General features: G+C 44.1%; 1 protein-coding gene and 3 non-coding genes across 4 annotated transcripts in view; 1 reads left to right on the top strand and 3 right to left on the bottom strand.

Annotated features, from left to right (window-relative positions):
- Positions 1-10,047: 10,047 nt before the first annotated feature.
- On the bottom strand, positions 10,048-10,136 carry trnap-agg (transfer RNA proline (anticodon AGG)). Its single transcript is given in 2 exon segments — positions 10,048-10,083; positions 10,101-10,136. It is a non-coding gene; the product is annotated as a tRNA-Pro (tRNA).
- A 4,170-nt stretch (positions 10,137-14,306) lies between these two features.
- Positions 14,307-14,380, top strand: trnat-agu (transfer RNA threonine (anticodon AGU)). The gene has a single exon. It is a non-coding gene; the product is annotated as a tRNA-Thr (tRNA).
- A 4,678-nt stretch (positions 14,381-19,058) lies between these two features.
- On the bottom strand, positions 19,059-19,140 carry trnas-cga (transfer RNA serine (anticodon CGA)). Its single transcript has one exon. It is a non-coding gene; the product is annotated as a tRNA-Ser (tRNA).
- Positions 19,061-27,056, bottom strand: part of LOC137335997 (zinc finger protein 436-like) — a 37,323-nt gene continuing 29,327 nt past the window's right edge. The window contains exons 5-6 of the mRNA XM_068001499.1: positions 20,771-20,843; positions 19,061-19,139 (exon numbers count right to left, since the gene is read on the bottom strand). Of these exons, the coding sequence (XP_067857600.1) occupies positions 19,061-19,139; positions 20,771-20,843 (152 nt within the window). The remainder of the gene's footprint in view (positions 19,140-20,770; positions 20,844-27,056) is intronic.

Here is a 27,056-nt window from a genome sequence, read left to right on the forward strand (position 1 = left end):
CACCACTGAACCACCAATGGACACACGGCTGCAGGCAGCACGTGTAGCTTTAGATACATGTCTAGAACATGCACTCTGGCAGAGTTCCTGTGATTACCCTACGCAATCGACTCGACAGCCGCGCGATGCCTTTGTGTTAACTTATAGATTAAGCATGGTCGTGAAATTCACTGGGGGTTCGAAACCAGCTTACACGACGATTGTGAAACAGTCAAATAAATAAGAGCTGTAATTACCAGGCAGTGTTTACTTCTCTCAGAGGTTAAGGGATAATCCAGCCCAATGTTCACCTTTAAGATTTCACGACTTGAGACAGAATTTCAAAAAAACTGTACCTTAAATTCTGCTCAATCACAGAATTTGGAGATTTATATTATTTTATTTCTTTGCATGCATCTCTCTATCGCTGTCTACGTTTCTTCTCTCTCTTATCAGGCTTCCTTGAACGGCCAGGTCTGGAAACCGGGGATGGAAAAGACTGTCGGATCTTCAGTCCAATTGTTGGATTTCGACGGGATGAGCTTTGCTATTTTCCGTCTCCGTTTTCGGAAAATATAAACCCAGATGGGATTTCACCTCCTCAGTCCCGTCACCTCCGGGTAATGGGCATGAACCCAATCTATCGCTCGGTCGGAACATCCGTATTCTTATTGCTTAAGTATAAAATTACGGGGTTACAGCTATATTCAGGACGCATTTTAGAAATTAACACGTAACAGACTTATGCGAAAACTAGAAGCACGTGGAAGTAAAGGACCTGTGGTAACGTGGGCACCTAATTGGCTCAGGAATGGGAGGCAGAGAGTAGTGGTGAACGGATACCCTTATACATTAGGGTCTCTATACTTGAATTATGTTTTCATTTATTGGAGCATAGGAACAGGAATCGGCCATTCAGCCCCTCGAGCCTCCAGGTTAACACATCCTTCCTGAGGTGGAGTGCCCAGAACTGAATGATGTCCTCCAGATGAGGTCTCACCAGAGCTCTGTGCAGCTGTAACATAGCTTCCACCCCTTTGTATTCCAGCCTTCTTGAAATAAACGGGGAGAGTAAGAGCTCAAGAATGAAAGCGAAAGAGAGCAAGACGAATAGAGAGAGACAGACAGACAGACAGATCACTCGGCATTGGAGAAACCGTCGCTGTGTTGATTTCTCAGGAGCTGCTGTGAATCCCCACTGAGCTTTCGAACCACTTGCTCCACCGCAGCAAAAAGTCATAAGCAGCAAATGGGTAATGTGAAATCACATAATCGACAGCCGATTTGTGGCGCAATGGGTCGCACGTTGGACTTCAAATCACCAGCTCCAAAGTTGTGGATTCCAATTTGACTACCGTTGAAGTTGAGGGCTCAATTTTGGTGGTGGGAATTAGAACTTTGCAGCAAAACCACAACAGGATCACGAATGTTCATCAAAGAAGGGAAACAACCCTCTTGTCGCTCCTGAAAATCGCAAAAATTCAAGTATCGTGACTGAGCGGTCTAACCCGCTGGTTTAAAGCTCCAGTTAAATCCCATAATTTGTAGATGGATCAAAATCACGGTTTGTGGCTCCAATTCCGCAGCCTCCTTCCTGTAAACTAATAAAACTAAACATCTCATCTGTTTTTGCAACAGCGTAGGCCGGAGGAACCACATGGCTGAACAAATAACTAGATGCATTTTGTAACACACCAATTGCACATTCTACTCCGTTCGAAATGTTCACAAAGAAAAGGCTTGGTTGATCTCGATGAGAGTCAACTAACAACCTCGCCATTTCCCGACCCTGGACTGTCATATAAGGACCGCCCACTGACTGATCGCGCCGCAAGAGCCCGGTCACTTTGATCACCCGTCCCTCTCTGCTGGAAGGAATATTAAGGTGAGCGGCCCTCACCTGTGGGAACGTGTCCTGTCCCCGTGATGAAACTAATATCTGCACTTTCACTTTCAGCTTCTTTCACATCCTCTGCTCCATCGCACTGCATTCGGGTTTTCTGTGAACAGGTCAAAATAAACATTGGCAGAAATTCTAAGAGCATTTGGATTCAAACCCACGCCTCTATAGAAATTAAATGTAACACCTTAGACCGCGTGGCCGCGCTACCATAATGTCACAGTAATGTTTAAAGAGCTGTTTAATGCACAAAAATATGAATTGAAGCTAATTGACCGCATTTACCCCGTGCTGGGGCTGTTCTCCTTCGAGCAGAGAAGGTTAAGAGGAGATTTGATAGAAGTGTTCAAAATCATGAAGGGTTTAGATAAAGTAAATAAAGAGAAACTGTTCCCATTGACAGAAGGATCGAGAACCAGAGGACACAGATTTAAGGTGATTGGCAAAAGAAACAAAGGCGACATAAGGAAACACTTTTTTTTACCCAGTGAGTATTTATAATCTGGAATGCGCTGCCTGAAAGGGTGGTGGAAGCAGATTCAGTCGTGACTTTCAAAAAGGAATTGGATAAATACTTGAAGGGAAATAAATGCAGGGCTACCGGGAAGTGGCGGGGGAATGGGACTAACTGGATCGGTCTTACAATGAGCCAGCGCGGGCTCGATGGACCGAATAGCCTCCTATGCTGTAACCATTTTATGATTGTATGATTCTATTGATAATCCTTATTTTCTTTGCATGTATTTCTCTATCTCTCCCTGTCTCTGTCTCTTGTGTTGTCCCCTGATGGACTTCTCAGGCTTCCTTGAACGGCGTTGGCTGATCGATCCTTCAACACCAGCAGAGAAGGTTAAAGAAAGATTGAGACAGGAGGAAAAGTAAAGGGGCAACCTAGTTGCTGCAGCCAATGTCTACACATTAATGTCTCTTCGCTCTCAATTAAGTCACTCTCTTTTCATTCCTCTTATGTCGTTCTTTTTCTTTCTGCCTCCAGCACCTTTATCTGTATCCTGTTTTTATTCCCTCATGTGTCTCTGCTGGATGATCCAAAATTCAGACCCGCCGCTTCTTCCAGCTTTTTCTTCCTTCCACAATAATGGTCCATTTCATTGAGACTTTACTGCGGCCTTGCTACTCTGACATTCAACTTCACATTCTTGCGCCTTTCTGTTTGCTCCATATCGACCGCTGTTCCTCGGGGGCACATGGCCCGTTCATTTGTGCCTTGAAACATTTCCACCTTCGTGACTGTTCCAGAGACAAGCACAAAGAAAGCAGGTCTGGCATTCCGAAGGACAGCGGCATAGTTTTCCGTGGAATTTCCATGGGGTATCTTGTGACACGGGGGATGTTAACTGAAGAACTGGGATTTGTTTTCATGGTCGTTGGAGCTTTTCCCCGAGCAGTTGATGTGCGGGAGAGACGGGCGGCACTACATAGCTACGAATGACGACTGAAAGGTGCACTTTTGGCAATCTGGGCGGTGCAGTAAAGTCGGAAATGTTCCGCTTGATCTTAATAGGTCTGTGGAAATATCTGATTCAAAAGGAATGAGGAGAAATGAGAAGAGCGGCAATGGTGAAAAGGTGTCGATTACAGGAGGTTGGCCGTGAGCGAAAGGTCCTTTGAAAGCTCGGCGCGGAGGGGATTTTGTTCGGAAACGGCAGACTTTAAGCGCGTGAGGAAAGTGAAGTGCGAGCTGCGTTCTTGGGTCAAATTGGGTGTTTTCAGGAAAACGGCCATTGTGAAATCACAAAAATGAAAACAGAAAATGCTGAAAACGCTGAGCAGGTCAGGCAGCACCTTTGGAGAAAGAACCAGAGGAAACTTTCCAGCTGCATGACCTTTGTAATCAGAACTAAAAGGTTTGTCATGTGTTTGAGCAACTTTACTGTCGAAGATGCTCGCTTCCATCTCTGAATTATTTGGGTTCGAATCTTACTGCTGCCAGAATTTGTAGAGTTTTTCATTTTGGCCGCCTCACCAAAAACCCTTCTTTAATAAGAAGTGTTTTTCCGCATTGCTGGTTTACACCTGTTTGTAAAATTCAGCAAAGTCTGGATTGCCACCCAACTGTTTCTTAGACGGAGGTGTTGGGACTGTGAGGTGTGATCTCGGTGAAGTATCAATCAATGTGCACAATGGCGCCCTGGTGAACCGAGTACCTCTTATTGTCAGTATAATATAAAAGATATGGACCATAATTATGAATTTCTTCTTTACATCACACTAGGATTTATTATCAGGGAATGGACATGAGCAGGTCGATTTACGTCACGCTCCGGTCGCTTTGCATCGCCCCCGACACATAGAATAGAATCATAGAAAGGTCACAGCACGAAAAGAGGCCATTCGGCACATCGAGTCCGTGCCGACAATCTACCAGTGCAATCCAGATAGACCCACTCCCCCACCCTATCCGTGTAGCCCTGCATTTTCTTTCGTTTCAAATACTTATCCAGTTCCTAATTGAAGACCATGATTGAATCTGCCTCCACCACCCACTGGGGCGGTGTATTCCAGATCCTAAACACTCGCTGTGCAGAAAAGTTTTTCCTCATGTCACCTTTGGTTCTTTTGCCAAACATCTTAAATCTATGTTCTTTGGTTTTTGATAGGAACAGTTTCTCTCTATCTACTCTGTCTTGATCCTTCATGATTTTGAATACCTCTATTAAATCTCCTCGTAACCGTCTCTGTTCCAAGCAGAACAACCCCAGCTTCTCCAATCTATCCATGAAACTTATGCCCCTCATCCCTGGAATCTTTACAGTAAATCTCTTCTGTGGGGATTCGGTTTTAACATCGCCGAATCCCCCACCATCAACATACTGGTGGTCACCATTAACCAGAAACATAACTGGACCAGCCACAGAGGCTGGATATTCTGCGCCAAGTGACTCACCTTCGAATTCCCTAAAGCCGTTCAACCATCTACAAGGCGCAAGTTGAGTGAGTTCGAATACTCATGTGATGGTCATCGACCTGAAACGTTAATTCTGTTTCTATGTCCAAAGATTCTGCCTGACCTGCTGAGGATACGCACATTTACAGTTTCTGTTTCAGGTTGGCAACAGAGTCAGTATTTTCATTTTGAATAAAGGGGCTTTCACGCATTTCTCCATGCGACGAGGTGGTTGAGAGGTTAAGGCGATGACATGTTAATCTGTTGTGCTCTGCAAGCGTGGGTTCAAGTCCCATCTTCGTCGTTATTGTGTTTAAGTTTTGTTCCTCTCATTCGTGAAAGAATGTCTGGTTAAAGTCCCATCCTTCTCGAAACGGCAGACGGAGGGTTGTGCATTGTTTGCTGAAATCAGCTGCAGTTCCTTCCAGGAAGGTGTTGAGATTGTATGGTCGCGAAGTATCAGATTGAAGATTGGTGTCATTGTAAAAAGAGTAAATCTTATGGTCATCGGAAGAGAAACGTATGTACCATAATTATGATTTATGTCCGGATCATTTCGTGTCTGTGTCTGTTAAAAATGGATGTGCTGTAAGTCCCGGATCATTCTCTGTGCGTTTTACCCGATTTTCTTGATACCTTTTTCCTTCTGAACTGAAATGACGATCCTCTCTCGAGAAAACGGTTCACCGCCTGCTTCAGGCAACTGGTAGGAAAAATAACAAAAACTGATGAGACCAAGTTCATTCTGCTGGGCTTCCATTCCAATCTCCGCACTCTATCCCCCATTCAGACCCACCCCCGCCTGGACATTATAATCTGCGATATTCATAAGGGAATGGAGAAGCAGAATATCACGGTTATAATTTTCTTCGTTGCTCAACACTGAATAGCTTCAATTGCAATGATTCAGAAGGTAATCATAGAATCATAGAATCTTACAGCACAGAAGGAGGCCATTCGGCCGTCGTGCCAGTGTCGGCTTTTTCGAAGACCTGTCCAAATTAAACTCACACCCCAGATTTTTCCCAATAATCCTGCAAATTCGTCCTCTTCAATTATGTCCAATTGCCTTTTAAATGATCCTATGGAATCGGCTTCCACCACCCTTTCAGGAAGTGCGTTCCTGATCTTAACAAACCCTCTGTGTGAAAATAATTCTCCTCAATTCCCCTCTAGTTCTTTTGCCAATTATTTTAAATCTGTGACCTCTGTTTACCGACCCACTTGCCAGAGGAAACAGTTTCTCCCTACTTGCTCTTTCAAAACCCCTCATTATTTTGAATATCTCTATTATGTCTCCCGTTAATCATCTCTGCTGTAAGGAGAATAATCCCAGCTTCTCCAATCTCTCCATATAACTGAAGTCCCTCATCCCTGGTAACATCCAGGTCAACCTGCTCTGAATCCTCTTCAATGCCTTTTTATTCTAAAGTGTGGTGCCCAGATCTGTACAATATACTCCAGCTGAGGCCTAACCACTGATTGTAAGGATTAGTATAATTTCCTTTTTTTTTGTATTCAATGCCCCTGTTTACAAAGCCAAGTATCCCATACGCTTTCTGAACCACCTTATCAACTTGCCTTGTTTTATGAATATGAACCCCCAGGTCCCTCTGCTCTTGGAACCCCCCATAATTTGTTCCATTTAGATTATACTGCCTCTCCATGTTCTTCTTCTAAAAGTGCATCACTTCACACTGATCGGCGTTAAATCTGTCACGTGACCGCCAATTTCACCAGTCTATCCATCTCATCCTGAAGTCTGCTATTATCTTGCTCACGATTTACCACGTTGCCAAGTTATGTATGATCTGCAAACTTCGAAATTGTACTCCCTATTCCCACATCCCAGTCATTTATATATAACAAGAAAAGCAATAGCCCTAATAGCGACCCCTGGGGGATTCCACTGCATATTTCTCCCCAGTCAGAAAAACATCCGTTCACCACTCATCTCGGCCTCCCATCCCTCAGCCAATTACTTGCCCACGTGACCACCGGCCCTTTAATCCCACGTGCTTCTAGTTTTCGAATAAGTCTGTTATGTGTTAATTTCTAAAATGTGTCCTGAAAATAACTGTAACCCCGTAATTTTATTGTTAAACAATGAGAATACAGATATTAAGACCGAACGATAGATCGGGTTCATTCCCATAACCCGAAGGTGTCGGGACCCGAGGAGGTGAAAACCCATCTGGGTTTATATTTCCCGAAAACGGAGACTGAAAATAGCAAAACTCATCCCATCGAAATCCAACAATTGGACGAAGAACCGACAGCCTTTTCCCATCCCGGGTTTCCAGACCTGGCCGTTGAAGGAAGCCTGATAAGTCCATTCGGGAGCAACACCGAAAGTGAAGAAACGCAGACAGAGATAGAGAGATACATGCAAAGAAAAATAGTCTAAATTTCCAATTCTGTGATTGAGCAGAATTTAAGCTGCAGCTTAAAGGAAATTCGTCTCATGTCGTGAGATGCACATAGGGCTGGATTATAACTTTATTTCTGAGAGAAGTAAACATTGCTTGGAAACTACAGCTGTTATTTATTTAACCATTTTACAGTGGCGGTGTGAAGTGATTTCGAATCTCAGTCAATTTCAAGACCATGCTTGATCCACTCGTTTGGTCACCTACAGGTAGCACGCGGTTGTAGACTGCGCAGGCTCATCACAGGAACTCTGCCAGATTGCATGTTCCATACTTTTATCCAACGCTACACGTGCAAACTGCAGCCATGCGTGCATTGGTGGTTCAGTGTGGAACCCTCACCTGCCGGTGGGAAACCAGGGGTTTGGTTGCAGTCCAATGCAGCATCCTTTACCTTTTTTATCTGTACCCATGAGATCGCCTGAATTGGGATAAATTCATGTGCCGGCTTCAATCTGTACAACTTCTTGAAAGATCATCTTCATTTCATCCACGTGTCTTTCGTGGACAAACCCTCTGCATTCTGTCCTCTGGTGCTCAAACATACTCTGCTGGAGATAAGTCAAACCTGCCTTCTGCACCGCTGAAAGGAAATGAGAAGCCAATTGGTGATTTTTGACTAAAAATGGGGACACAACGGAGCTCATCCGGGATTTGAACCAGTGAAACTCCTTGAGCGAGAATCAGACCCAAAGACCAACTCGCAACAGAGCCGTGCAGCCACTGTAAAATTTCGCTGCGACGCAGCCGATCCGCCATCCTTTCAGAACACCATGTCCATACAATCCCGCTTTCTTGTACGATATAAACAATGTCAGGTTCTGCACTAATTATATCATTTCAACAATATCAAATTCGTTTTGAATGTACGACTTGTATTATCAAGTAACACTTTACAGAATGAATTACTCTGAAACGACATCGTCGTCTGTCTCGGCATCGTCACAGTTTACACTCCACCATAAGTATACTTTACTCAAATTGCTGCTTTCATTCACTATGAGAACGAAGATCCATGAATGTGGATACATTAGCTACGAATTTATCAGCTGGGTTGCACCTTTACTTTTCCTACTGTCTCCGTCTTTTTTTTCTTTCACATTCTCTGATATTATTGCCGGTGAGATCAGCTCTCGCCGTTCAACGAAACCTGAGAAGTCCATCGGGGACAACACAGAGAGACAAGAGACAAAGACAGGGCGAGATGGAGAGATGCAGGCAAAGAAAATGAAGAGTAGAAATGTCAGGTTTTGCAAACTAGCAGAATTTAAGTTCCTGATTGGGAGAGATTCCTTCTCCGGTCTTGAAATCTTGCAAGAGAAGATCTGACACTAATTAAAAGCACCGGCCACGCTGTCGAATCTCTCATTCTGGGAGAGAGATAAATGCGGTCAATTAACTCCAAATAATCTATTTCAGCACTGAAGTGATCTTTAAACAGTTGCTCTGCGAGCAGAATTCAAACCTGCGCAGGAAAACCTCAATTGAATTTTGAGTCCAACGCTTTAAACACTGGGCCACCGCAGCTGTAAACGGCATGTTCGTTCAGATAGCATTCCAAATGGACACTTGCCGCTATTAAGAACGCGCGCATTGGAGGGGCAGGGGTCGAATTCTCATTTCTTGTGCGGGAGACTTTGGTTCGATTTCCGGCCAATGCAGAATCATTCTCACCAATGAGGAGCTGAGGAATATAAGTATACCATTTCACCCCTCCAGCCTGTTCCGCAATTGAAACAGATTATGGCTGATATGTGACCGAACTCCAGATAATCGCTTTAGCCCCGTATCGCTTAATAACTTCAGTTAACAAAAATCGATTAATCTCAGGTATAGAATTAACAATTCAGTTCGCATCAACTGCCGTTTGCGGAAGAGAGTTCCAAACTTCTCCCTCCCTTTGCTTGCAGAGGTGTTTCCCAACTTCACTCCTGAAAGTCCTGACCCTAATGTTTAGGCGATGTCCCCTAGTCCTAGACATCCCAACCGGCGGAAATAGTTTTTCTCTATCTGCTCCATCAGTTCCCCTTAATATTTTGACAAGTTCGATCAAATCAGCTCTAAATCTACTAAATTCGAGGTAAACCCGAGTTTATGCAATCTCTCCGCGTAATTAAACCCTTGGGGTTGAGTGAACATTCCAGTAAACCGAAGCTGCACTCGCTCCACAGCCAATATATCCTTCCTAAGGTGCGTTGCCCAGAACTGAATACAGTACTTCAGGTGTGGTCTAAGCAGGGCTTTGTATAGCTGTATCATAATCCCTATCCCCTTGTATTCTCGTCCTCGAGATATAAAGACCAACATTCCATTAACATTTTTGATTATTTTTTGTACCTGTCAATGACATTTTAATGATGTATGTAGATGGACACATCAGTCTTTTTGGACCTCCACTGTTTCGAGCTTTTCACCATTTACAAAGTATTCTGATCTATCCTTTTTGGTCCAAAGTGGATGACCTCATACTTGACTAAATTGATATCGATTTGCCACAATTTTACCCATTCATTTATTGTATTAATGCCTCTCTGTAATTTTATGTTTCCATCTGCACTGCTGACAATGCTGCCCATCTTGGTGTCATCGGCAAACTTGGATATGTGGCTTTCTATCCCGTCATCTAATATCCGCCTGAATTGGAAAACAATCCAAATTTAGCTTCAAACTCCTCATCATCTTGAGACATTTTATTTCCTTCACGTGTGTTGCGCCGACGATACACCGGCATTGAGTCCACTGGAGCTCAAACATCCTCTGGATTTCATTCAGTTCCACCAACAGCAACACTGAAAACATGTCAGAAGCCAATTGGTGACTTTTCACTAAAAGGAGGGCTCGTCCGGGATTTGAACCCGGGACCTCTCGCATATCACTCAATGAAACGCCCTAAGCGAGAATCATACCCCTAGACCAACGAGCCGCTGTTAATTCAACTTTGCAGCCAGTGTAAAAGTTCGTTGCCTCCCACAGCCGATCGGCCATCCTTTCAGACCACGTCTGTGCATCCAATCTCGTTTTCTGCTCCGGTGTCCAGCAATATCAAGTTGCACACCAAATATTTCCAATCACCAATATTAGTCTCCCTTTACCAAATTGGTTTCGAGTGTACGACTTGAGTTATCAAGTAAGACGTTTCAGAATTATTTGCTCTTAAACTACATTGCTTGGGAGGACACTGAGAGGTGTGTCGATTTGCGGCACGCTCTGTTCCCTTTGCATCGCCTTATGCACATTGAGTTGAATCATAGAAAGGTTGCAGCACGGAACGAGGCCATTCGGCCCATCGAGTCCGTGCTAGCGCTCTGCAAGAGCAATCCAGCGAGAAACACTCTCCCGCCTTTCCCCGAAGCCCTGCATTTTTTTCCTTTCAAGTTCCCCTTTGATGGCCATGATTGAATCTGCCTCCATCACAACCTCGGGCAGCGCATTCTAGATCCGAGCCTCTCCCTGTGTGAAGAAATTTTTCCTCATGTCACCTTTGGTTATTTTGCCAATCACCTGAAACCGATGTCCTCTGGTTCTTGACCCTTCCGCCAATGGGAACAGTTTCTCTCCATCTTCCATGCCTGGATCCTTCATGATTTTGAATACCTCGATCAAATCTCGACAAAACCGTCTCTGTTCCAATGAGAACAACCCCAGATTCTCCAGTCTATCCACGGATCCCTGCAATTATGCTGGTAATTTTTTTCTGCACCCCCTCCAAGGCCTTCACATCTTTCCTGAAGTGCGGTGTCCCGAACCGGACACAATACTTCAGATGTGTTCGAAACAGTGTGTTATAATGTTTCATCCTGACTTCTATACTTTTCCACTCTATACATCTATTTATAAAGCCCAGGACCCCGAATGCTTTTTAACCGCTTTCTCAACCTGCCCTGCCACATTCAACTATTTGTACACATGAACCTCTCTTTGTTCCTGGATCGCTTTCACATTTGTGCCCTGGGGTTTATATTGCCTCTCCTCGTTCTTCCAACCGAAATGTATCACTTCGCATTTTTCTGCGTTAAATTTCATCTGCCACGTCTCCGCCCATGCCACCAGCCTGTCTATGTCCTTTGAAGTCTATCACTGTCCTTAACACTGTTTACTACCCTTCCAAGGTTTGTTTCATCTGCACATTTTGAAATTGTGCCCTGTGCACTCTGGTCCAACTCATTAATATATATCAAGAAACAGTGGTCCGAGCACTGATCCCTGGGGAACACCACTGTACAACTCTCTCCAGTTCGAAAAACAACCGTTCACCAGTAATCTCTGTTTCCTGCTCTTAGTCAATTCTGCATTCATGTTGTTACTGCCCCCTTTATTCCATGTGCCGCAATTTTGATGATAAGCCTACCATGCGGCACTTTATCAAACACCTTTTGAAAGTCCATATACACCACATCAACTGAATTGCCCTCATCTATCCGCTCTGTTACCTCATCAAAAAACTCTTACAGGTTAGTGAACCACGATTTGCCTTTAACAAATCCGTGCTGGCTTTCCCTAATCAGTCCACCCTCGTCCAAGTGACTGTTAATTCTGTCCCGGATTATCGTTTCTAAAATTTTCCCCACCACTGAGGTGAAACTGTCTGGCCTATAATTGCTGGGTTTATCCGTACACAGTTTTTTGAACAAGGGTGTAACCTCTGCAATTCTCCAGTCCTCTGGCACCACCCACATATCTAAGTATGTTGGTAGATTACGGCCCGTCCCTCCGCAATTCCACCCTTACTTCCCTCAGCAAACCAGCATGCATCCCATCCGGATCTGGTGGTTTATCCACTTTAAGTCCAGCCAGCCGTTCAAGTGCCTCTTCTTTTTCAATTTTTAGACCATCCAGTATCTCAACTATAACTTCCTTTGCTGAGACTCTGTCTTCTTGGTAAAGACAGATGCAAAGTACTCATTTGGTACCTAGGCCATCCCCTCTGCCTCCATGAGTAGATCTCCTTTATCGTGCCTAATCGGCCTCACCCCTCCCCTTACTACCCGTTTACTGTTTACATGCCTGTAGAAGACTTTTGGATTCCCTGTTATGCTGGCCGCCAGTCTGTCGTCATATTTCTCTTTGCCTCTCATTTCCTTTTTGATTCACCTCTGAACTCCCTAAATTCGGCCTGTTGAATGAGCGCCTATAAAAAGTTAGCATTTCTTTCAGCCGGAAACAGAAAGTTACCTGTTGATTAATGGCGATTTGAACAAGTATTCGTCTTTTTTACAGAGTTTAATGAGTCTTGTGAAATTAATACAGTGAACTAATGCAGTAAAGTTGAATTCCTGATCGGGAACCGCCTCAGACAGCGCATTACTGCCCATCCCTGGGTAACAAGATACTACCGAAACGTTGACAACACATCGCAGGTCCCGCTACAAAGACACAGCTTGCCAGCTGTTCCGAAACTTGGAGCCTGGACAGGGTTTTAAACGCTGGACCTTCAGCTCACTACTCACTTTAAAAGTCTGATACTCTACCGACTGAGCTACCCAGGCTCGATACTAGATAAGCTCCCATCGTACATATTCATGGGAGGTCTCTGAATTATCCCTGCAGTCGTCGAACGAGGGTGAGGTCCGTTTGATAAAATTCTCAGCAACGTGTTGAGGAGAATCCTTGTTCCTGTTGAACATGATGTAAGAAACATGGACAGTGAACTCGTGAGTTTACAATTCTTCTTGTTTCTGCCAAATGTCTTGTCATTCGTTAGCACCAATTAAAATAACACTTTGCCCAGCGCCTCAAAAGCTGAACTTGTCCCACACGGGAGTTGGAAAAGGCCTCTCGACTTTTCAACGTATTAACATCTGTGAGCTGAATAATTTCTCCCGTTACACAGTGACACCAGGCAGAATATTTCCCTTCCAAATTTACCCCACACGAAACTTCCAACCGATGAATATCGGCTTAACGAAAAGAAGAATTGTTTGTTTGGTTCTTTAGATTTTATGTTCTCGTACCGGCCCCTTTGCCATATGAGCTGCCGCGAAAAGCCCCCTCTCTCCCTTTGAACAAGTAAACTGGCACCTGCTATTGAAAGACGGTAGGCCAGAGGAACTCAAGAGCCCACATGGGGACACGAAGAAGTAGATGCGTTATGGAACATACCAGTTGTACCTTGAACTCCAGTCAAAATGTTCGGAGTAAAAGTTTTGATTGTTTTAGAAGACGCTCGAACTCACAACCTGGTCATTTCAGGAGCCCACACTGCTATAAATAAGTAACGCACGCTTAACAATTGTACAATACGAGAGCAGCGAACAACCGACAGCATCAGCGCTCCTTCCAAACAGCTTCATTTTCCATCTCTCAATTATCACTTGGAGATGTTTCTCAAACAGAAGCTTCCAATCAAGATGCACTTCGTTAAATAACAATTCCTAAATCAAGAGAGTTTTGGTCGATCATGACTAAATTTCCTTACCTGTTCCTTTTAATCACATGGGATGGTGACCATCAGGTCCTTGAGATTTGTGTATCTTTAGCCGAATTATTTTCTCCATCGCCATTATTTTACTTGTACTGAATCCCCTTGATTTATTAACAGTTTTCCTCGTGTCTCTGATATGTTAGCCTCATCCATTTCTGTGACGACCGATGCAAATTAAAAATTTAGCAACTCTGTCATTTCCTGATTTTCAATTACAATATCACCTCCATCTGTCTTTAAGCGGCGCACATTACACTAAACCTCCCTTCTTTCTCTTAATATACTTGTAAAAACCTTGAGAGTTGTCCTCATTTTCCCGCACAAGTTTTTCTCCTTTTCCCTTTTTGCTCCTCTTACGATTTTTCAGTTTCAGCACCACAATAACCAAGACTTCGCTGTAAAGTTCGGCTCAATAGTTCTCCAATGTCAGAGCGAGAATTGTCTGAAGCCCTAATTTATTTAATGTAACAAATACAATCACACATAATCATCCGTGTATCAACGCACTGATGGATACACAAAGATAAACACAGCGAGAAATCCAGTCAGTGTCGGAATGCACAGGGAAACGGACAAGCGAAATGGACAGAGAGAAAACGGCCTGAACCCCCAACAGTGAAGTGTCGCTGATAGATATTAATGAGAGGAGGTGGAGACAAAGTGTCATCAATTGGCGCTGTAGCTTAGTTGGTTAAAGCGTCTGTTCAGTAAACAGAAGATCCTGGGTTCAACTCCCAGCAGTGCCTTGTGCAGCTTGTTATTTTACCTAATTTGTGGAATTGAGCGACAAAATAACACTGTGGTATTTGTTCAGGAGGAAACGGATACCAGAATGACTGTTCAAAAACGCCCTTTCATTCTCCAGACAGACCTCTCATGGAATGTGTTTGAAACACGTTAATTTGAAGACACGTTCTTGTTTCTGGGCTCGTTGGGGTCGTGGTATAATTCACGATTTGAGGTTCAACGCCGGAAGTAGTCCTAATTTGGACCTGGACTTGTGATCTTGACCTGCGTTGGAAACTTTTGCAAAGAGGGAAAGGAAGTCCCCAAATCACTCCACCGGAATCGCCAGGCCCGGATGAAATATATCACAGGCTGTTAACAGAAGCAAGGAAGGAAATAGCGGAGGCTCTGACCATCATTTTCCAATCCTCCCTGGCTACAGATGTGATGCCGGAGGATTGGAGGACTGCTGAAGTTGTACCGTTGTTTAAAAAGGGAGAAAGGGATAGATCGAATTATTGCAGGCCAGTCAGCCTAACCTCGATATTGAGCACAATTCTGGGGGAAAGTATTAATCTTCTTATAGAAAGGCACGGATTAATGAAGGACAGTCAGCGTGGATTTGTTCAGGGAAGGTCGTTTGAATTGAATTTTTTGAGGAGGTATCAAGGAAGGACGATGAGGGTAGTGCGTTTTTTGTTTTCGACACAGATTTTCGCGAGGCATTTGACAAAGTCCTATATGGCAGATTGGTCAAAAATATAAAAGCCCATTGGACCCAAGGGAAATTGGCAAGTTGATCCAAAATTGACTGAGTGGCAGGAAGCAAAGGGTAATGGTCGTCGGGTGTTTTTGTGACTGCAAGGCTGTCTCGAGTGGGGTTCCACAGGGCTCCATACTAGGTCGCTGCTTTTCGTAGCACAGTTCATTGATTTGGATATAAATATACGGGGTATTATTAACAAATTTGCAGAAGATAAAAAAATTGGTCGTGTGGTTGATGGGGAGGAGGGAAGCTGTGGACTGCAGTTAGAGATCAGTGGACTGGACAGGTGGATAGAATAGTGGCAAATGCAATTCAATCTGGAGAATGAGGTAATGCATTTAGGGAGGGCAAACAAGGCAAGGGAATACACAATAAATATTGAAACTAATTTGCATTTACACGCCCATTTTGCGTGATGGCTTCCTGTATTTTTCGCATTTTTCCTTTGTGTTAACTACAGCTCCCAATTATGTGCTGTCTGTCAATTTTGAAATTGCATTTCCGATTCCTGTGACCAAATCATTAATGTAAATTGTGAACAACAGTGGTCCCATCACCGATAAATTGTGAACAACAGTTGTCCCAACACAGATAAATTGTCAACAACAATCGTCCCGGCACAGATAAATTAGAGTCATAGAGTCATAGAAGTTTACAACATGGAAAAAGGCCCTTCGGCCCAACATGTCCATATCGCCCAGTTTATACCACTAAGCTAGTCCCAGTTGCCTGCATTTGGCCCATATCCCTCTATACCCATCTTACCCATGTAACTGTCCAAATGCTTTTTAAAATACAAAATTGTACCCGCCTCTAGCAGCTCGTTCCAGACACTCACCACCCTTTGATTGAAAAAATTGCCCCTCTGGACCCTTTTGTATCTCTCCCCTCTCACCTTCAATCAATGCCCCCTCGTTTGGGACTCCCCTCCCTTTGGGAAATAATAGATTACATAAGGCACTGCGGGGAGTTCAATCGAGGACCTCCTATTTATGAGACAGATGCTTTAACCAACTTAGCCACAGCGCCCATTGCTAAATTGTTAACAACAATCGTCCCAGCAACGATAAATTGTGAACAACAGTGGTACCAGCACCGATAAATTGTGAACAACAATGGGCCCAGCACCGACAAATTGTGAACAACAGTGGTGCCAGCACAGATAAATTGTGAACAACAGTGGCCCCAGCACCGATAAATTGTGAACAACAGTGGTCCCAGCACCGATAAATTGTGAACAACAGTGGTCCCAGCATCGATAAATTGTGATCAACACTGGTCCCAGCACCGATAAATTGCGAACAACAGTGGTCCCAGGACTTCAGACCTTGAACTTCATTTGAAACTTTTGCATAAAAGGAAATGAAGTCCCCAAATCGCCCCACGTGGCTCTCAAACGCATTGGGAAGAAGTTCAATGCAAACAATCAGGACTTTAAAAGCAACTCAACGACCTGCACTTTCTTTGAATAAGTTTTGTTAGCGATTATATTCGACCGTGAAATCGCTCTCGGCTTTCATCTAGCTGAAGCAGAGTGTGGCCGCTTTGTATCTGCGAGCATGTCGGTGACGTGGTTAGCTTTGACACTGATCGCTTCCAATTTGTAAAATTTCACCAAGCGTCAGCGAAATGAAACCGAGAATCGAATTGTCCCTGTAAGTGATGAATTGAAGGGATTGGTGCTCCAAGCAGATCTGGAAAATGCACAGTGCGGTCGATCAGGAGTTCGAAATCCACCCTCCAGCCACTCACCAATCATATTAACTGAGCTTTACTCTGGCCCCGTGTCACAGCGCTGAAATCGAGTATTTCTCCGGCATGTTTTTCTTCATAGTTGCTACTTTAAGAGTGAAGACCGGCTTATTGCATTTTCACTCCTACAAGCTTCAACCATTCATTTTGGACTGACTGTAGACAGTTGTTATATTGGTCGCTGCAAACTCAAAGTTTAGCCCAATTAATTATTGGTTTATCAGGTGACCTCTTCGCCTGTCTCGTTGGTGCTATCGGTTACCACGAAAGTTTGAAGGTTATGTTCGAGCTCTTATTTGATTTTTCCTCAGGATTCTTCGCCTCAAAGTTCCAGGGTTTCAATGTATGTTTTGGAAGCAAGAACATCACAATTCTCCTTGGCAGACAAACCCCCGAAAGGACAGAAGGGAGGCCGCACCAGCTGCAGGAGAGCTGGTTCGCTGTGACATGGAGATTTCTGCAGTGAGCAAGACCAGACTGTTTCTATGTTCAGAGAATAAATGTCACACCCTTTATGTTGGAAAAGCAAAACGGTGGGGATTTTTGTCATAGCCCGAGGCCTTTCGTCTTGTATCAGATGTTCCTCGTTGTGTTGCTTTCACCTTGATCGTAGAACCGGTTCGGGCGTTCCTGTGATAAACGGCGACAATTGCCTATTCATTTTAAATTTAACAACAGCTGCACTGAGCTTTTAATCATACCCTTAAGATACAATCTGTAAAATGATGAAATTTGATCACCTGCAAAGCATAAAAATCTTATTAAAGTTTTGACTGTCTCTCGGTCACCACGTCAACATCTCCTTCAGTCTGAAATAGAAAGTTATCGTTTGATTAATGGTGAATATAACAGTCATTCATCGACCAATAGAGTTTAATTAGTTTCATGTAATTAATTTAATAATTTCATAACTCTTGCTTAAGTTAATTCCCTGACTTGGAATCGAACTCATGCGGCGGTGGGAGCATTGAATTCTCACCATCAGTCCATCGGGGAGCGCCCAAGATTGCGCACGGAACACAGCGGAACTGGTAAGATTTACTTTTCTTTCACTCTTTCGTGATTCATTCAGCTCTGTGTTTATTCTCAGGCCTCTTATCTCTCCCTTCTTTTCAGCTTCTGACTGCGGATATTCTTGTGGTTAAATATGAATAATATAGAATATCTCACAGCCCCAGTATATGTGCTCCTTCTCTGTACAGTTCTGTACAAAATCAAACTGTACGCTTGTACCGACGGTGTCTCTCCTTCACCCCCGACAGAAGCAGGAGGAGATGCCACTTTAAACTGCCAGTTGCTTCAAATGATTCATGATGGACCTGCGTGGCCTTGCAGTTTTGCCAGGAGCTGCATTCGTATCGTGAATTTTGGAAATGGAAACATGTCCATCAGCAGCTTGTGGTAACATTTTACCTCACTTTCCATTTCATGTACATGCCTAGTTGCACTTGATGCTGTAATTGCCTGAACATCACCTTCTGTCGCAATGGTAGTTTGAACAGAAGATGCAATTTTGTGGGAACAGCTTGTCTGGCACGAAAATGACCTGAATTACAAAGAGGCAAGTCGGAAAGGCCACGTTGGGCTGCTTGTTCGCAGCAAAGAATTTTCAGCGTTTCCTTGTGGTCCAGTGTTTAGATTCGATCATCACCATGGCAACGGATCGATTGGTGTCTGTCTCGACATCCGCATTTAAACACTCTGCTGTAAGTGCACTGTACTCAAATTGCTGATTTTTTCACTGTGAGGTCGAAGAGATATAAATGTGTTGACAATAGCTCCGAATACATCAACTGGGTTGCACCTTTGCTTCTCCCCCCGTCTCAGTCTTTCCATCTTTACCCTTCTCTTCTGGTGTTGCAGGTTCGATCATCCTTGGCCGTTCAAGAAAACCTGAGAAGTCCATCAGGGGAAAACTCAGAGAGTCAAGAGACAGAGGCAGAGACAGGGAGAGATTAAAGTTTCGAAATAAATAGTACAATTATCAAGCTCTGCGAAGGAACAGAATTTCAGATGGAGCTTGGGAGTGATTCTTTCACGTGCCGTGCAACTTTGCAAGTGACCATTGGCTCCGAATTAAAAGCGTTTGCCGCGCTGGAGCATCTCTCTGAGGGAGGGAACATGGTCCGTGAACTCCAGTTCATATTTATTTGAACATTAAACAAATCTTTAAGAAATCGCGCTACGAGCAGGATTCGAACCTGCGCAGGAGAACCCCATTGGATTTCGAGTCCAACGCCTTAACCACTCGGCCATCGCAGCTGCGATAAAACAAACCAGCTACTGCTACCAAAAGATTGCAACCAGTGCAGAATTCGGTGCCACCCTTCGCCGATCGGCCATCAGACTATCCATCCAATCACTTTTTCTATTCCGATGTGCAGCAATGTGAAGTTGTACACTAACTATTTCATATCAACAATATTAGCCTCTCTTTACCACATTCGTTTTCAATGTGCGACTTGTAATGCCAAGTGAGACTTTTCAGAATTAATTGCTCTAAAGTTACATTGTTCTCTCCCTCGGCATCCGCAGATTATCCACTCTCCCACAAGTATAACAGTGACGACACTTCAAAAATACTTCATTGGTTGTAAAGCACTTTGGGACGTCTTGAGGTCGTGAAAAGCGCTTTATAAATACAAGACTTTCTTTCTTTTTATAGTGGAATAAAATTACTGATGTTTTCACTGTGAGGACGAAGAGACATTAATGTGCAGACATTAGCTGTGAATTCATCATCTGGGTTAGATTTTTACTTTTCCTACCGTCTCAGTCTTTCTATCTTCACCCTTCTCTGCTGGTGGCGCAGGTTCGATCAGCTATGGCCGTTCAAGGCTGCCTGAGAAGTCCATCAGGGGGAAACACAGAGAGACAAAGACAGAGAGAGATAGAGAGATAAAAGTATCGAAAAAACCTAACATCAAGTTAGCAGAATTTAAGATGGAGATTAGGAATCATAGAAGCGTCACTGCACAGATGGAGGCCATTCGGCCCATCGAGCCTCTGCCGGCTCTCTTTAAGTGCAATCCAGATCGTCCCATTCCCCCGTTCTTTCCACGTATACCTGCAAATATTTTCCCTTCAAATACTTATCCAATTCCTTTTAGAAACCACGATTAATTCTGCTTCCACCACCCTTTCGGCCGATGCATTCCAGATTATATCTACTCGCTAGTTTAAGAAGTTTTTCCTCATCTCGCCTTTGGTTCTTTTGTCAACCACCGTAAATCTGCGTCCTTTGGTTCTCGACCCTTCCGCCAACGGGAGCAGTTTCTCTTTATTTACTTTATCTAAACCCGTCATGATTTTGAACACTTCTATCAAATCTCCACTCAACCTTCTCTGCTCTAAGGGAACAACTTCAGCTTCTCCAGTCGACCCACGTAACTGAAGACCTCATCCCTGGAACCATTCCAGTTAATGTTTCTGCACCCTGTCTGAGGCCTTCACATCCTTTATAAAGTGCGGTGCCCATTTTTGGACAGTTGTGGAATATTGTGAAGTTCCCTTCACATATCTTGATATTTGGCAAGAGACCACTGGGCTCCAGTTAAAAGGATCTGCCGCGGTGGAGTATCTCTCTGAGGGAAGGAATTGCAGCCCGTTATCTCCAGATCATATTTATTTGAGCATTGAACAAAACTTTACACAATAGCGCCGATAGCACGATTCCAACTTCTGCCGGAATACCCTGTTGGGTTTCAGATCTAACGTCTGAACCACTCGACTACCGCAGCTGCGAGCGCCTTTGATGCACGGCTTTAAATCAGAATGCACAGGGTACTCACAGGAGATCTGTGAGACTATATGTTCTTTCAGACAGGTTTCCAACTGGACACATGCAGCCGCTACCGTCCGGACGTTGCTGTTTCACTGGTAGAATTCTCACCTGCCACCCGAGGAGACGGGGATTGATTCCCGGCCGATTAAGGAGGATTTTCTTTCTGCACCTATGAGATCGCCTGAAAAGGGATACATTCACATTCAGCTTCAATCTGCACACCACGTTGAGACATTTTCCTTTCCCGATGTGGTGTTGCGTCGACAAACCCTCTGCATTCGAGCCACTGAACGTCAAATATGCTCTAGAATTAAGTCAATCCTGTATTCTGCAACGCTGAAAAGATGTGGAAAACAAATGAATGAATCTCCACTGAAAATAGTGACACAGGAGGGCTCGTCCGGGAATTTGAACCCCGGACCTCTCACATATCAATTAGTGAAACGCCCAAAGTGAAAACCATAATCCGAGACCAACGAGCCGTCAGTAACACAGCCGTGCAACCAGTCGAAAGTTTCCCTGCTCCCCACAACCGATCGCCTATCCTTTTAGACCGCTCTGTCCATCCAATCATCGAATCATAGAATGGTTACAGCACAGAAGGAAGTCAATTCGGCCCATCCAGACCCTTCCCATCTCTTTGTAAGAGGAATCCAGTTAACCTCATTCCCCCGCTCTTTCCACGTGGCCCTGCAAATTTTTCCCTTCAAGCAGTTATCCAATTCCTTTTTGAAAGCCACGGTTGATTCTGCTTCCACCATTTCAGGCAGCACATTCCAGATCATAACCACTCGCTGCGTAAAAAAGTTTTACTCATTTCGCTTTTGTTTTTTTTTGCCAATCACCTTAAATCTGTGTCCTCTGGTTCTCAACCCTTCAGCCAATGGGAACAGCTTCTCTTTATTTACTTTTTCTAAACCCTTCATGATTTTGATCACTTCTATCAAATCTCCTCTCAACCGACTCTGATCGAAGAACAATCCCAACTTCTCCAGTCTGTCCACATAACTGAAGTCCCTCATCCCTGGAACCATTCGAGTAAATCTTTTCTGCATGCTCTCCACGGCCTTCACATCCTTCCAAAAATGCGGGGCCCAGAATTGGACACAATACTCTGGTTGTAGCCGAACGAGTGTTTTATAAATGTTCAACATAACTTTTTTGATTTTGTACTCTATGCCTCTATTTATAAAGCCCAGGACCACGTTCTCAGCCTGTACTGCCACCTTCAAAGATATGGTCACATATGCCCCCAGGACTCTCTATTCCCGCACCTCATTTAGAATTTTATTATTTAGTTTATATTGCCTCTCCTCATTCTTCCTGCCAAAATATATCACTTTGCAATTCTCTGCGTTAAATTTCATCTGCCATGTGTCCGCCCATTCCACCAGATTATCTGTGTCCTCTTGAAGACTATTATTATCCTCTTCACTGTTTACTAGTTTTGTGTTATCTGCAATTTTTGAAATTGTTCCTGTACACACAAGTCCAAGTTATTAATATATATCAAAAAGCAGTGGTCCCAGTCCAGTCCCATGGAAAACAACACTGTCTACCTTCCTCCAGTCCGAAAAAAAATACCTTCACCACGATTCTCTGTTTCCTGTCATTTATCCAATTTGGGATCCATGCTTTTATTCCATGGACTTCAATTTTGCTGACAAGCCTATTTTGTGGCACTTTACTTCATCGAAAAACTCAATCAAGTTAGTTAAACACGATTTGCCTTTAACAAATTCGTGCTGGCTTTCCTTTATTAATCTACACTTGTAGAACTGGCTGTTATTTTTATCCCGTATTTATCGTTTCTAATAGCTTCCCTACCACTGAGGTTAAACTGACTGGCCTGTAGTTGCTGGGTTTATCCTTGCACACGTTTTTAAAAAGGGAGTAACATTTGAGATTTTCTAGTCGTCTGGCACCACACCCATATCTAAGGACGATTGGAGATTATGGCCAGCAACTCTGAAATTTTCACCCTGACTTCCCTCAGCAACCAAGGATGCATCCCATCCGGACCGTGTGACTTACACACTTTAAGTACAGCCAGCCTTTCTAGTACCTTTTCTTTATCAATTTTTATCCAATCCAGCATCTCCACGACCTCCTCTTTTACTGACTCTGGCAGCTTCTTCTTCCTTGGTGAAGACAGATACAAAGTCCTCATTTAATACTTCAGCCTTGCCCTCTGCCTCCGTGCATGCATGTGCTTTTCTGGCCCCGAATCTCAATTTGGATTCCGATGTGGTGCAATGTCAAGGAGCACACTAACTATTTCAAGTCAACAATATTAGTCACTTTTCATCAAATTCATTTATGGTGCATTTTCTTACAGTGAAAACACGCATTGAAATCCAGGATATTGTATCGTCCCTTGGGGTCATCGAACCACCAAATTTTGGGTTAAGAGCCGAACGCGCTGAATGATTGTGCCAGAGAAAAACATCACATTGCATGGTTAACAACATTAATATTTCATCGAGCTCAAGCTTGTGGTTGCAGTGACCAATGAACGTTATTAAATTAATTAATGAAACTAATGAAATTCTGTGAAAGGTGAATAATTGTTGTTACCGATAACTTTATGCTGCTGACTCACGGAAATACTAACATGGATAGTGAAACTTTAAATATGTTTTTGTGCTTTGTGTCTGATGCACTTTCACCATTTTTCACTTTCCAGACTGCATTTTAAGGGTCTGGTTTCAAATGTTGATAGTTGATGACACCTGGAATTTGGTACAGCCGTTGTTAAAGTTAACAGGAAGGAACAAGAATTGTCCCTTCTCCAAGCACAAGTTGACGCCTGGAGGTTTATCCGAAGCAAGTTCCTCAAAACTAGAGCTTTTTCACGTAAAAGGCGAACATGATAAGCACGACACTACGGAAACCTCAGCACACGATTTTCGCAGTACCTCAGGGTCCTGCCCACTGGTTTAACAGCGGGACAGTGTTTTCGGGGTGGGCCCTTCACTGTTCAGAACATAATTATTACCAGAATTAAATTTGTCGCATTAATGTGCTCCTTATCTGTTAATTTCGATTTACACCCTTGCCAGTTTTATGCAGAAACAAGTAACAATGTTTAAGGGATGTGGTGTGTTCAATGTTCGTGCAATAACCGTATTACGCAGTGTGAGAAGTAAAACACAGAAAATCCAACGCGTGCCCCAACTGATGGCCGTAAGAAAAATAAAAGGCCGGTTCGCTCAGTTGGTTAAAGCGTGATGCTAATAACACCAAGGTCGCGGGTTCGTTCCCCATACGAGTTATCAGTAACGCATTACGTTATTTTAGTAACTTTGAAAATCCAGACTTTGCAAACAAGGAAATTCACGCAAAAAGTCAGAGGGAATAGTTTTTAGAATAGCATTCATTACAATGTTTGATATATCTTTGCCCCTGGGGCGGAGAAACGCATCTTTCTGTTCATTCTTCATTTATCCTTCTTTTCTCACTCACCTTTCTGTGTCTCCATCTCTTTCTATCTGTCTCTTTTCCTATCTCTCTATTTCTTTCCATTTCCGGAACCATTTTTCCAGGTATGTTTACTGACAAACATTACAACCTGTGTCACTCAGTATCCCGGTATATTTACTGACACACATTACAATCCGTGTCACGCAGTATCTGGGTATGTTTACTGAAAAACATTACAATCTGTGTCACTCAGTATCCAGGAATGTTCACTGAAAAACATGACAACCTGTGTCACTCAGCATCTGGGTCGGTTTGCTGAAAAACATTACAATCCGTGTCATTCAGTATCCAGGTATGTTTACTGAAAAACATTACAATCTGTGTCACTCAGTATCCGGGTATATTTACTGACACACATTACAATCTGAGTCACTGAGTATCTAACAATATGAAGCAATGAGTTATATTCCCGCTGTAATATCGCTTTGTCGGTTTGCTGATAAACGTTTAACTCGGGGCTTGTGCCCTTTAATGGTCACAAGCAGTATCAAACAGACAGAGCGTGTCTGGCCGCCCGGAGATGAGGAAAAGGCATCACTTTAGGAATCATAATGCTTCAAATCAAATGTTCGCCGGCGCTGAGAGAGGCAAAAAACAGAGAAAAATGCAGAAAGAAATAAAGCTAAGTAAAGATGCTATCAATATTTCTCTTCCTTGATGCTTCTCGACTCCTTCCCCAAGCCTCCAGCGCCGGTTAAAATTTCAGGGTAAATTAATGCGAGATTCGACCCAAAGAACGACAGCAAAACAACCAAATTCTGCTGAAATTCGGAATTGAACTAGGGACTTTCAAATTTTCGCATTCTCAACTGAGCTATTTCGGCTCCATCCCAAGTTGGACTGTGTGGCGTTGCTTTGGAAAAAAAACATAAACCGGGTGGAATTGCCTCTCCCGCTCATTCCTTACTTCGGGGGAATGGGACCGACCAGATCTCGGAGCTCAGGTAATGTTAATGTTCTGCTGATGGTATCTTAATATTATCTTGTGTTTGGCCACTTTTAACCAGGTTCGTGGACACATTCTTCCATCATCCCGTCTCCCACATCGTGCCTCTCTCTCATTCATTCTTTCCTCCATTCAATCCATCAGGGAGTGGGAATCAGAGCTCACCCTCAAACCCACTACACACAAACACCCGGTCAATAATGTACACTCTTTATAAACACAAAATACAAATACACCAGGGGAGACCTCACAGTTTTGGACACGGAACGAAATACACTTGTGTTTATAAATACAGAAAGCGGACACACCAGGGGAGAACTCAAAATTTTGGATGCGGAGTGAAAAATACTGAAGTGTTTATGAAAAGTTACAGAACACATTATGTGTGTAAAATTCTCCGTCTTTTTCTCGGCACTGATGGGCTGTGAACGGAGAGACGGGCCCAAAGCCTCTCTGATGGGCTGTGAAGGGAGAGACGGGCCCAAAGCCTCTCTGATGGGCTGTGAAGGGAGAGACGGGCCCAAAGCCTCTCTGATGGGCTGTGAAGGGAGAGACCGGCCCAAAGCCCCTCAAATCCGCACTGACCCCGAGCTGCGGGTGAAATGAAATAAAGTTCAATCTGCAGCAGCGAGCGGTTGGAGAGAGATGAAGGTCCAGAATCAAGGAGGACATTTTTGATACTGCCCTTGAATCTAGTTTATACAAAATACTTCTTGAACTCTCTGCCATGGGAATTTCGAACTGGGGATCGCTTGTGAAATCAGCCTAAAAATTAAAGCACAAACCACCCAAAGTGGAGCTCGAACCAACAACCCTGAGAACAGCTAACTCCGCACAGGCCTGGGACTGAGCCTGGGCGTTTCCTGCTATGTGGGGCTCAGTACCATTCTGGGTGAGATCAGGTAACAGACCCCAGACCGGAAACTGTGCTTTTCCTGTTATGTGTGGAGCAGGTGAACGGCCTCTCCCCGATGTGACTGTGTCGATGAGTTTCAAGCTCAGACAGATAATTGAATCCCTTCCCACAGTCCCCACATTTCCAAGGTTTCTCCGTGGTGCGGGTGTCTTTGTTTCTCTCCGGGTTGGATGATCAGTCGAAGCCTCGTCCACACACAGAACACGTGTACGGTTTCTCCCCGCTGTGAATGGTGTGATGTTTTTTCAGGCTGTGTAACTGGTTAAAGCTCTTTCCACACTCAGTGCACTGGAACACTCTCACTCGGGTGTGTGTGACTCGGCGCTTTTCCACTCACACCGATGTTTGCAAATTCTCGCCTTCTCATACCCTGTAAAAGGAGTTTACAAAAGTCAACACTGTAAATACAGGATCGAAATTCAGAACAGACAATTCTAGTTTCTATGGAACATTCTTTCCTCTCTTGTTCCCCAAAGCCGTCAATCCTCGTCCCACACACTCTCCCTCCTCCCTGTGCTGAAATCCAAAACCATCGCATCATCTCCAATATTTCTTCCCTCCACTCCCAGTTTTCTCCCTCCCTCTCCTCTGATTGGGTTCAGTTCTAAACCCGCTGTGGGCAGAGTGAGAATAAAATAAATGAGGCAATGATTTTCTCTCCAGGTCACTGGGACCCTGAAGCCCCGCCCACTCTTTGTTCCCGGTCACTGGGACCCTGAAGCCCCGCCCACTCTTTGTCCCTGGTCACTGGGACCCTAAAGCCCCGCCCACTCTTTGTTCCCGGTCACTGGGACCCTGAAGCCCCGCCCACTCTTTGTTCCCGGTCACTGGGACCCTGAAGCCCCGCCCACTCATTGTTCGTGGTCAGAGACCCTGAAGCCCCGCCCACACTTTGTCACCTGTACCAAGATGGCCGCGCACGCGCAATAATTCCACCATGACTTCCTCTCGCACGATGGCGGCCAATCACACTGGTAATCGGGGCGGCCGCCGGACGGGCCTCTAACCGAATTGCCAACACGAGGCATTTTACTCTTATTTCTGGCCTC

The sequence above is a fragment of the Heptranchias perlo genome, chromosome 20 (assembly GCF_035084215.1).
Source record: "Heptranchias perlo isolate sHepPer1 chromosome 20, sHepPer1.hap1, whole genome shotgun sequence".
In the NCBI taxonomy this organism is placed as follows: Eukaryota; Metazoa; Chordata; class Chondrichthyes; order Hexanchiformes; family Hexanchidae; genus Heptranchias; species Heptranchias perlo.